The sequence below is a fragment of the Lissotriton vulgaris genome, chromosome 2_2 (genome assembly GCF_964263255.1).
Source record: "Lissotriton vulgaris chromosome 2_2, aLisVul1.2, whole genome shotgun sequence".
NCBI lineage: Eukaryota > Metazoa > Chordata > Amphibia > Caudata > Salamandridae > Lissotriton > Lissotriton vulgaris.
This window is the reverse complement of record NC_141688.1, coordinates 304,613,604-304,625,914: the sequence shown is the minus strand read 5'-3', so window position 1 is coordinate 304,625,914 and position 12,311 is coordinate 304,613,604. Positions and strand designations below refer to the sequence as shown.

At 44.8% G+C, this 12,311-nt stretch overlaps 1 protein-coding gene across 1 annotated transcript in view; it reads right to left on the bottom strand.

Annotated features, from left to right (window-relative positions):
• LOC147729357 (astacin-like metalloendopeptidase) overlaps positions 1–2,227 on the bottom strand; it is a 531,217-nt gene extending 528,990 nt beyond the window's left edge. The window contains exon 1 of the mRNA XM_086959628.1: positions 2,133–2,227. Within this exon, the coding sequence (XP_086815754.1) occupies positions 2,133–2,201 (69 nt within the window). The 5' untranslated portion in view covers positions 2,202–2,227. The remainder of the gene's footprint in view (positions 1–2,132) is intronic.
• Between the last annotated feature and the right edge of the window lie 10,084 nt (positions 2,228–12,311).

The window sequence follows — 12,311 nt, the reverse complement described above, 5'->3', positions numbered from 1 at the left end:
CTTGGTTGACACCCAGGAGATTTCACTTATTTATTTTGTTTGGCTAACCAACTTTCTCTGTTCTTATTGGCCAGTGCGAAATGGCCCCTCCTACCGTCTTGAAATTCACGTGAGGCAAAGCCCCGCCTCCTCCCACTGGCTGCTACACGCCAACACCCATCGACCTGCGTTCTAAATGCTGGGCGAACCCGTAAGAAGAGATGCTGGGCATCTCCCGAGGTTAACACTCGTGACTCGAGTCGTGTTTTGCACCCCTCTGCACGCTGCCGGGCAATAGCTCATGGGGTGTGCCACATATGATCTCCAGTTCTTAAAGAGGCTTCAGGCCCTGCTAGACATTGATTTGGTTTTCCTTTTTCATCATGTGCTCACTTTTGATTTTCATGTTTATTAGTAAATGATAGCAACAGGCAGTAGCTAATACATATTAATAATGGGATGGCACTGTGCACCTCTAGAGAAGGGTAGATTACAAGGTTGGTTGCATTCAGAGAACATTTCTTTTCAGTACATTGAATGTTTTATGTGTCAGGGTACTGAGCAAGCAGCAGGGTCTGAACTGATGCAGAGGTGAGCCAAGGACGATAATTACATAAAAGGTGATTATTTACAACTAAATAAACAAATGAATAAATAGCAGCACTGTCCCACATCATTCGTTCCTTACAAACGGCTGTCTTCAAGCCCATGTAGGGTCTGCCTTTAAATCAAACCAGTACTTAAAATATAAATAAAAGTGCTGGCCTTCACCATACCAGGGTTCCCGCTTGCTTTTTGAGAAGTTCTGGTACTCTCCTATTAAGAGGAATGTACCCCTGCTAAAAAGTGCGGGTACAAGCTAAGTGAAGGTCGTTCTTAGTGTACCACCACTGTAGCTTGTTAGAGCAGACAGATATATAATCCAACATAAAACGGAAGGTAGACAGAAAAAAGGCATTCAGGGCAGAAGTTCCGCCCCTTGACTGCTGCACAAGAAAAAAAACTCTCACCATATGAGGAAGTGAGAGTTTCTGGGACATACAGAACAAATGTTGTGATGGAATATGAGTCTGAAAATAATTTAGTGAAATGGCTGCTGTTTTGAATTGAATCCGCTGTACCACTGGTAGCCTGTGGAACTGACAAAGAGAAGGGGTAACATTATATTTAACCGTACTTTTGGCAATGTGGTGTGCTTTTTTCGTTTTGAACTTGTTAGAGTCTTCTAGTCTGTTTCGTAGGGGGAGGAAACTAAAAGGAATTGGCATAATCAAGAAATTACTAGATAAACATGGTAACTACTTGCTTATGATGGTAGAAAGTAAATTCTTTAAAAGCTTCAGATGTCAAAAAAGGCAGATGACTTTTGTTATGTGGGGTCAAGTGATACCTTGCTCGTTTAGGATGAGTCACTGATATTTATGGACACCTACACACAGCCTATGGTACTGACTGCACCATTTTCTTGCTTTGTGGATTTCATTTTATCACTTATGCTATTGCTGGAATAATATTTAACCAAAAAAACTAGCAAAGATCAGCATTTACAACACAAATAGCGCCAACAGTTAGTAATGAAGGACCGATTGCATTGCAAATGCTTATTTTTTTAAACTAATTAAGCACTGGAGCACATTTTAACATGCACTTCACCAACATTGCATTGGCTTGCCGTTTAGGCAAAATCCTCACAGCACTTCAGGGTCACAATTGTAAGGCGCTATGCAAAAACTAAATACAGTACCATACAATTGCATAGGAAAGCACAGTATAAAAGCAGCTACCTTAGCACATAACAAAGCAGCAAAGAATAGCATAACCTAGCAATCTGCTAACTGCAATTTTTTAGTTATAATTATGGCTCCTGGTTTTATGGTATTTTTTATGTTTATTTTTGTTTGTATTTAATTTTTACTACTGGTATCTGTATTTATCTATATTTATTTTGTGTGTTATGAAAAAATAAGTTAGAACTAGTATATTTCCACATTAATGTAACCGAAAAGTGTGCCTTCCTGCTTGAACACCTGATAGGTTTTAATGATATCAATAACCATAATTTGTCATAAAGTGCTTGAAAGCCTGCTTAGTGGCAGTAAGCGCAACACACATCCAATTACAATGCATAGACTGCAAGTCTGCGGCAGCCTCACCTGCACCGGTGCGCTCCGTGCTGCACACAGCAGACATCCTAGGCTGACGATGGCTGACGCGGCCCCCATCCTCTCTGATGCTCCGCGCGCGTCTTCCTCCCAGTCATTCATCTCCGTCCTGGCTGACGGCTCCTTTATGTACCTGGGAGGGCGGGTCTCACGCACGCAGGGGCCAGGGCGTGTCCCCGCTTCTAGGGACCGAGCCGGGCTCCTAGAAGCGAGACAAAGCAGGCCTCTGAGGTGAAAAGGAAAGCGTCCTGAGGGCGCGCGCTCCTCATAAAGGGCCTGTTTGGAGGTAAACAATTGCCTCTGCTAGCCTGGGGCGTGTGGGCTCTCCGAGGTGTCTCACTCGGAGCAGACATCGCAGCTTACAGCTCTCGAGTATCTTCTTCTAAAGTGCGGGCCATAACATAAGGCCCCTTTGTGGCTTCAGCAGAGGGAGTCTCCTGAAGCTGGTGTGTTGCCATTGATGAGCAGTGGTGGTGACAAAGAGTTGGTGTCTGAGTCACACGCTGGCCCAGCTCACCCTCAGCCCACCGTGAGCAGCGGAAAGGCTTCGGGCTGCAACAGGAGCAGCTCAAGAAAGTATCACGTCATGGACAGGACTTGAGTTTTCACATGAAGTTCAGAACATCGTTTCCTCATTGTGGCCTCTCACTGAGCTAGCACAAGTATGCGATAAAGTACCCCAACTGCCACTTACATGTATTTTATGTATTGTTTCGAAGAGTTACTTTGCAACCAAAGTAGCTCTAGCGTTGACAGAGTACAGGGGCGGCTCTAGGCTCATGGCGGCCCTGGGCAGGGAGCGTAGGTAGGGGGCCCCGGAAGAGAGGATCTGGGCGGAGCACAGAGGCCAGTGAAGGGGGGGAGGGGGGGTCAGGGTGTTTGGAAGTGGGACAGAGCCGAAGGCCGCCAAATCCCTGCCAGGGGCCGCCACGCAAATATGTATCCATCCTCAGAGGATTATTATATTAAGGATATATATTGGCGTGGTGGCCCCTGGGGTTTGGAGGCCCTGTGCAGGTGCACCGCTTGCACATGCCTAAGGCCGCCCCTGACGCCCCTGCAGAGTATGAGGCTGGGGTGGGCGACGAAATATTAGAAAACAAGCATTTACAATAGCAATTGGTTTGGCGCTGCCCAACCCTCTCCCCAGTAGTTGGTCATTGACAAAGCCTTATCCGACCTGGGCTGTAGACAGAGGATGAATACATTTGTACACATAACTGCCAAGTTATTAGTTTCCGCCAAGGGATGCAAGCGGACTGGCGCAGAACAGGTCAATCAATAAAAAGCCATCATAAACCAGTCAGTCGAGAGAATGCCAAGACACCACATGAGAAGCAGCGATTGTTGGACCTGACATCCCTGGCATGGTTTCCCCCAGCATTTTTCTTTCCATCCTCTTGTTTTTGCTGGTTTTAGGACTATGGGCACTTTACCACTGCTAACCAGTGCTAAAGTGATTGTGCTCTATCTTTAAACAAGGTGAAATTGGCTAACACCAAATTGGCACATTGAACTTACTTGTTGAGTCCCTACTAAAGTGATACTACATGTACCCAGCATCATGCAGGAATACACCAGGCCCACCAGCGAAGCCACGGACATCACCCCTTCCCAGGACTTCTGCAACAAGCTCAGATCCTACTTCCACCTGAAGATCAAAAACCTCTACGACAACTTCAATGACCAAACACCTGACTCTGCAACCATCCCACCCTCCGGCAACGCTGGCCAGCTCACCACCTCCTCCTGGACATCGATCACAATAAAAGAGACCGCCGGAACCATGAAAGGCATCCACTCAGGGGGCCCCCGCAGACCCCTGTCCACCATACATCTACCACAGAGCGGCCACCGCCATCGCGCCAGAACTATGATGCACCGTCAACACCACCTGCAAGACCGGCACTTTCCCCGACGATTAGAAAAGCGCAGAAGTCAGACCCCGCTCAAGAAGCCCGCAGCAGATCCCATGGACCTCAAGAACTACCATCCTATCTCGCTCCTCCCCTACGCGGCAAAAGTCGCAGAGAAGACCGTCAATGCAAAATTAACAAGGTTAATCGAAGACAACGCCATCCTCGACCCCTCTCAATCTGGATTCTGCTGCAACCACATCACCGAGACCGCCCTACTCACCGCCACAGACAACATCCGCACCCTTCTTGACCAAGGCCACACTGCAGCCCTGGTCCTACTCATCAGCAGTGTTCAACACTGTCTCTCATTGCACACTCACTGCCAGACTAAATGACGCCGGCATGCAAGGAACTGCCCTCGACTGAATCTGCTCGTTCCTCACAGGCAGAAGCCAAATGATCAGCCTGCCATCCTTCCCATCTGAACCCACGGAAATAAACTGCGGAGTGCCCCAAGGATCATCTCTCAGCCCAACCCTCTTTAACGTATACATGGCCCCCCTCGCCGCCATTGTCAGACAGCACGGCCTCAGCATAGTATCCTGTGCTGACAACACCCAGCACATCCTCTCCCTCACCAAAGACCCCACCACCACCAGACAAAACTTCCAGGAAGGAATGCAGAACGTTGCATCTTAGATGAGCAACAGCTGCCTGAAGCTCAACTCGGAGAAGCCCTCGTCCTCAGAACCACCCCATCAGAAGGGAGCAACACCTGGTGGCCCACCGCCCTGGGCATCTGTAACGACTGGATTTTTGGACCAGATGGTATCAGCTCCTGAGAGCCCCTCCAACCCAGCCGGAACGTAACCACCTCCCTCCTCAGGACCATCTATCCAGGCACCTGGGTACCTACCTGAGGATGGGGAACTCGCAATATACAGGCTCATATCATCAGAAACACCACTAAATCTATAGGGATACTAAGAATACTCACTGATTACTAAGGACATCCATGCCCTACACCACACTCATACCTCATAGTCTCGCGACCACATGGGTCCAGACTAATCTACCCTGGGGCAGTTCTGATTATCTACCATTACACACTGATTACCCTCAGTGCTCACTCAAACCCATCTATCTTTAGAGTCCCGTAAGACTGTTCTCTATCTTTAGAGTCCCGTAAGACTGTTCTCTATCTTTAGAGTCCCGTAAGACTGTTCTCTATCTTTAGAGTCCCGTAAGACTGTTCTTTTTACACAAGCCACAATCCTGTGGGTATACACACTGACCACAATCAGTGCTCTCACTAACGCCACTTATCAATGACGACCACTTTCATATGAATACCTTCAGCTCTCTGTCTCTATGTTGGGAAGTCTCTCTCACTATTCACTAAGGGTTTGCTACTACAATAATATTATGGGATGGCCGAATTAATTAGTATAAACTTTATCCCTTAGTTGCAGGTCTCCTCTCTCCCTAATTATTCAACTATCTCTTACCTGATATGGGGTAACATCTGTTCAAACAGTAATACCTGACTAGGAGACAAGGTTACCTCCACTGTATCGGGACAAAAGATATACACACTATGTGTAAGAGTTATTCCCTGATTTAAGTGCACCTACTCCCTTTTGATCCGTCAGTTGCTCAACAGCAACTGGTTAGAAGAAAGGTTAGCTCTATCTTAAGAATAACACATGCACACTAGTTCACTAAGAACTGGGGTCTCTTTATTTTAACAATGATGAAATACACATACACAAATCTGCGGGGTCTCTATGACTAACAGGAACTTTAACACACCGCTGAAAGAAAAGGATTAGACATACAGTATGAGGGCAAGGTTATCAGTGGGGTCTCTTGACTAACAGGAACTTTTAACACACCGCTGAAAGAAAAGGATTAGACATACAATAGCCTAGGGAATAAGGACAAGATTAAGGTGTAAGTGTAAAGGGGACTAGTTTAGACTACCTCACCTATTAGAAGGAAGATTTCTCTCTGTCTCTGGTGGGATCAGGGCTCTCTCTGTCTCTCCCTCCGTCACCACAGCACCACGCCTCTGGTTCAATTGCTCCAGCTGACAGCCTTAGCTCCTCCATCTGCTTTGATGCTCTCTGACAAACTGGCAGTCCCAGCTGATAGTCACTGCTCTCTCTTCAGCTTCAGCAATCATCTGCCTTCTTTCTCCATTCCAGAACTGCACTGCATTCTGCAGCTTCAGCAGACATCCTACTCTCTCCTCTGCAAGAACCAAACTGAACTGAACACTCCTCCTCTCCTGCTATTCGCTAATATGGATTCCTCTCCCCTCATGGAAATTTCCAACAGAGGGCTGCCTCCCACCGAATTCCTGTGCTAGCTCCAGAGCCCTTTGCGCAACCGCAGTGGCCAGCTGCTTTTTACGTCTGGGCCCAAGAGACAAACACATTCTTCCGATAAGAAGCAGTCCTGACTGGTTTTCCCCTAGTAGTCAACAGCCTTAACTATAAACTTTACCTTTACCCCTGAAGCCTCTCAGCTCCATCAAAATGGAGTCTCTCTAGTTCTGGGCCTTGTAGGCCTGAGAAGGATGAAATAACCCTTAGCTCTGTCAGAGTACCTACATAAACCATACCAATGTGTAATATAAAGTCAGGACCACAGGATCCAACCTCTACTATAAGCAAAAATGACAGGCCAAAGCCAATAGGCAATAGATGGCCTCTTCTAGGTCTGGAAGAAAGGGCATAAAAGGGCCAACACAAGCTAGGAATACATATCCTAGATGTGAGCAAGATTAAAGTCTTTATCACTCCCAAAATAGGGCCAAAAAGCCTGTCAATACAGCATCCCACTGAACCCCACGGACCACATCAGAAACATCGGCATCAGCATCTTACTCAACTCTTCCCTCTCCATGAACCGACAGGTCAAGGCCATCATCTCCAGCTGCTACAGCACCCACTAAAGTAAACTATAATGGGGTAACCCAGTGTCCCTCAGAACCTGGGCAATACAGTTTAGTGTAAACAATCGTTCTGTCGGGTATGCAACCTGATTGCTTCAAAATGTAAATTAATTATTCCAAATTTAATTACAGGTTACTTCAATCAATATTCCATTTGAAAAGGTGATTAAAATGCAAATCCAAACCAAAAACAGACAGGGTAATTATAAATCTTAATCTCTGAATTATTTTTCATTCATAGACACCCTCTGATAATGCATAATGGGTAAATCAGCAATCAAATATAAATTATACTGAAAGGCGCATCAAATACAATGAGTCCAATGTGACATATTGTGCACAAGTGACAAAACAGTGGTGATTTATATACAAGTGAGTGAGGGCGGGGTAGGGGGAGGGAGGAAAAAAGGATTTTATAGGCCACTTTAGGTATTCGATTTTGAATTTGTCTAGTATGCCACTACGGTTGGCTTTTGTTAACTGGATTTTCTCAACTGGACCAATGGTTTTGTATCGTCGACGTTTCGACCCTTTTTCGTGGGTCTGATGCAGGTCTTCTTTAGGGCATGGGAATGGATGGGGGAAGTGATGTGGCGCCTACGGGCCCCTTGTTAATTAGAACTAGGAAGGGTAATGTGTAACAATTGCCAGTTGTTTTATCAGGCTCTTTGGGTAGAATCCGGATAAGATAATTCGTTTATTGTATATTCTCTTTTCGTAGAAATAAGAACTCACGGGTCCCTCTGTTTTCTTACGTTCTCCTCATTAAGAACCAGCCGCAATTTGCTAGCGATCTGGCGTAAAGATCCAAGTATCTGTCGGTGGGGCTCATACGAGATCAAGTTCAGTCTGTAAAGGCTTGGAAGTAATCAATCAGACATAAGACATTCAAATGGATCCCCCAAATCAAGGAAAGCAGTCACCCATGCACTCAACCAGCAGAAAAGACTACAGAAACTCCCTCTAAGCTGGCATAAACAAGTCTCTACTCCGCAAGCTCCAAATGATACAGAACACCGCCGCCAGACTCATCCTTGGCATCCCTCGACACAAACGCATTAGCCAACACCTTCGGGATCTCCACTGGCTCCCCATTAACCCCTTCGCTGCTCATGACGAGCTCAGCTCGTCATGAGGCACACTGGAGCTGTGCTTATGACGAGCTGAGCTCGTCATGAAGAATGGGAATCTAGGGTCTCCAGCACAGGAGGGGAAAAGTCATAGCAGCCAAGGTGTTAAGAAGAGAGTTACCTTCAAGATACTCACCCATGTCTACAAATGCCTCCACAACACCAGCCCCCTTTCCCTCAATGATAGAATCACCTTCCATGTACCGAAAAGCGACCTCCGATCCACCAACCTCGTCCTCGTCGAGACCCCACGCATACGCAGAGCCAAAGCAGGGGGAAGAGCCTTCTCCTACATCATGGCCAAGACCTGGAACAAGCTCCCGATCAAATCAGATCTGCCCCCTCCCTGAACTCCTTCAGGAAGGCGCTCAAGACCTGGATGATTACAACTGCGGACCCCCCGAACCAACTCCCCCCAGCGCCTTGAGACCCTAACAGGTGAGTAACGCGCTTACAATCTCCCTGATTGATTGATTGACGAGGGCCTGTAATTTAAATGCTACTACCTAGCACATTTAAAAGTTAAACATACATGCCCAACTTTTTAAATATACTGCACCCTATGGGCTATTTAGGACCTAACATAGCGGTGACTTACATGTATTAAAAAGGCAGGTTTAGGACTGGAAAAATGTTGATTTCACCAAGTCGGAATGGCAGTTTAAACTTCACACACAGGCAGAAATAGCAGGCCTGAGACATGTTGTAGTGTAGTTCCTATATTCCCAATAGGCTCTGAGCATTGGAATAACATATCCTATAGATTTGAGATAGGACTTAGTTCGACTAGGTCTCTATCGAATATTATTAGACTTAATTGTGAGAGCCAGCTTGCTCAGAGGTCACTAGAAACTTTCTCGAATACACAAGAAGGGATTAGTTTCTGACAACCGCATCAACATGACAGCTTTGTTTCCCCAAGAATAAAACTGATCTTCAAAGTCGTGGAAACAATAGATAGATATTTTACTCAGTCAATCGTACATGCTTCGTTTCATCAGAGGTGCAGAGAAATAGAGAGACAGACGTTTTCAATTAAAAGGGTTTATTGAACAGTCTTCTTTCTCAAGCAAGTAAAGTGAACTGCTACAATCGTAATACTGGTTGCAAAAAATAATGCGTACAGTAAGAAGAGTATTATAAAATAATACTGTAAAAGCATTGTATGGTTTCTAAACCATAAAATACATACATAAATAACAATGGCTAAAAGTACTCAACTGTTGTTTCTAAAATACGCCTACCCCAATGTACCTAACCTAAATATAGTACGAGGAAAGAAGTAAGTGAGGTGTAGAATACGTTTAGTTGATCTTTTCCAAGAATCTAACCAAGATATCTCGTAGGGTCTAATCAACTCCGTACCTTTGTTTTAGAATGAAGGTGGTCTGGTATCTATGTCTCGGGACTCGATTTCCCAACACCCCACGAGGGGAGCTTGGAAACACTGGAGCTGGATTCTCAGCGAGAGAAAGGCAGCCTCTCTGTCAGTGCATCAGCTGGAGGGTCGGCTTCCTTCGGCACTTGCTGTAGTGAGCTGCGTCGGGCAAGTAGATAGTCTAGCTGCTCCAAACCACTGTGTGTTTGCTAGGGCAAGTGTAGGCATATTTATACCTTGAAGGTGCCTTGTTTGACGTAAAGTCGGACATAATAACGTCATCAAAGAACCCCAAGGGAATGGTAGTTCTCTGAAAACTCCATGATTTCTAGGACAAATCAATATTCAAGCAAGGGGATATCCCAGACTGCTGAAGCAGAGTTTTTCAAGAAATCGTTGTGGCTTTTTAGAACTAGTGGAAGTAGCCATGCATGCATTTAGACTGGATGGGTTATGTCTAAACATGGGCATGCTTGATTTCTATGCCTGTATAAGGGCAATGTGAATTATACCTATATAAGGGCATGAATCGGTACATTTAGCTCGGATTCTAGAATGCTACACAACACCCACTCCACTTTATTATGTTCTATATCACTAAATGATAAGCATTTTAAACATATCTAAAGCATGATGTGTAAAATATCCCTCTCAAAATACATAACATGCATTTGAAATGGTTGTACATGAAAGATGAGCATTTGCGCTGTACGCATTTAAAAAGCAGTACTTTCATTCAAAACATGTAGTGTGACATTGGAAAATGCTTACCAGAATGAGTCATTAAATAACATTTTATGAAATGGCTCTTAAATACAGAAGAAAGGTTGAGACCATTCCATGACAGAATATATACTGTTTTGGTTGTGGACAAGGTCAAATATTGTCATTTGGAAGTGTTTTCAAAGAATTCTTGTTCTCTAAGAATAGTTCTACTTTAAGCAGATTACTTTGTGCCCAAATAAAAAAAAAAGAAATTCAATTTTGGGAAAAGTCCAGTTGCAGAAAAATAGAGTTCTTAAAGTTGGAAGATTTGTTTTGAAAATTGAAGGTCGAATACAGAGTCCCATAGAACGCTGTGTGCTAACTTCAAAAGTCACTCTCATTGTTCGGAGAAAACATTGAATCTTCTAAGCTGGTAAAGAAATCGTCTACCACAGTAGGTGAAAGTTGGCCCACTTCATTAAGTAAACCGATAGCACAAAAATGTGAAGCTTCGCCGTCAGCGTTAGCGGCATTAGCAATGTTCGTCGGAGATGGAGATGGTACCTGTGTGCCTGTCGATCCACGTATCTCACCGTCAGCTGATTGCGTCTGTGAGAACTCAATGAATGCCGTCATCAGAATTGGTAGCTGCTGGGGACAACACAATGCATGGGCCGTTACCGAACCAAGCAAGGTATCAGCATCCGTTGGCAGTGCTGATGGAAGTGTAGACAGTCGTCCAACACGCATTCTTCTCCACAAAGCAGGCATCGTAGAACAGGTAAGATGCAATCTTGCCAGATTGGTCGGAATGATAGGAACCACATGGTATTAAGGTCTCTTAGACGAGCCAGGCCCAGGATCTGTATCATGCGCTCACAACACTTTATTGCCAGGAGAGTGTTCTCTATGGTAATCTGGGTGTCGTTGCTTACCGGACCTGCCATATCGGAGCAGAAGGAACAAGAATAGTATTCCTGCTACGAGTCCCAAAATGAGAGGCAAGCCGCCGAACACAGAGTGCACTAAGTTTGGAAAAATGCTGAGGACTGCTTCAAAAGGTGCTAACAGTCCCGTAAAAAATTGTCTTAAATACATGTACAATACCACTGGTATCAGACATGTTTAAGATACGACCTAGCATTTCTATGAAATGTATTGGGCAGTTTGTGGATAAAAGGGCATGTATCTCTGCAGAGGACCTTGCAACTTGTAGTTCATACGTCTCTTTGGACGAGGTCAGTGGCACATTTTTTTGTAAAAGAATGGCTTTCATTCTGCTTAAAGTATCAATTTGAATAGAAGAGATGTTTAATGAAGGCCATAACGGCGACTCCCCGTCTGTCTTAGCTTTAGGAAACAATACTTGCATACAAGTGACCCTGACCGACACAGTTACGAGATAGGCTATTTCAGGCATCATTCCACAACAGCTGTGATCATTCAACATTATATAGCTCCTGTTAGAAAGCTGCCTGAAAATTGGATCTATTACTGCTGCTGGAGAACCTTGCAGGTGGCAGGATAAGTTGTTCGAAGAACCTTCACAGGCTCCATGTAAATTAATACCCTGACATAAAAGTGTACCGCTTAGTCTGCTTTTACATTGTGTACCACTAAGAAATAGTTATTTTCCCCCACTCCAACATCTGTGTGTGTATGGTAATTCCCAGGTTGACTTTATGCATTCCTTACCCAACCTTTCATACACGGCAACTGGTATATGTTTAAAACAGTATTGAAAATTGAAAATTGTGACAGGCAGAGTGATCATCCAGTGTATTAGCCATTCTGCCAAAGTGATTTGTTTAGCTGTAAGATTAAATACAGAGCACAATGACGTGGTGTTGATTAGACGCCATGGCACATATCCAAAACAAAGATTTTGCAACGTCCAGCCTAAAAGCATTATAGAACATAATTGCGACTGTCCATGCTGTAGCATGAGCAAGTCCTGTTCCATTATGTCTATGGCAGAGGATACTATGCTATCCAAAGAATAATTCTGGAAGACAGGGGCGTTAACCCATTGTCAACTGCAGGGAGTACTTTCTCTAAATTAATACGATCAATTTCTCGTATTCTTTCTGCAATCTCTGCCTCTGTCGCTTTCATTATAAATGGTGTATATCCCTGCGT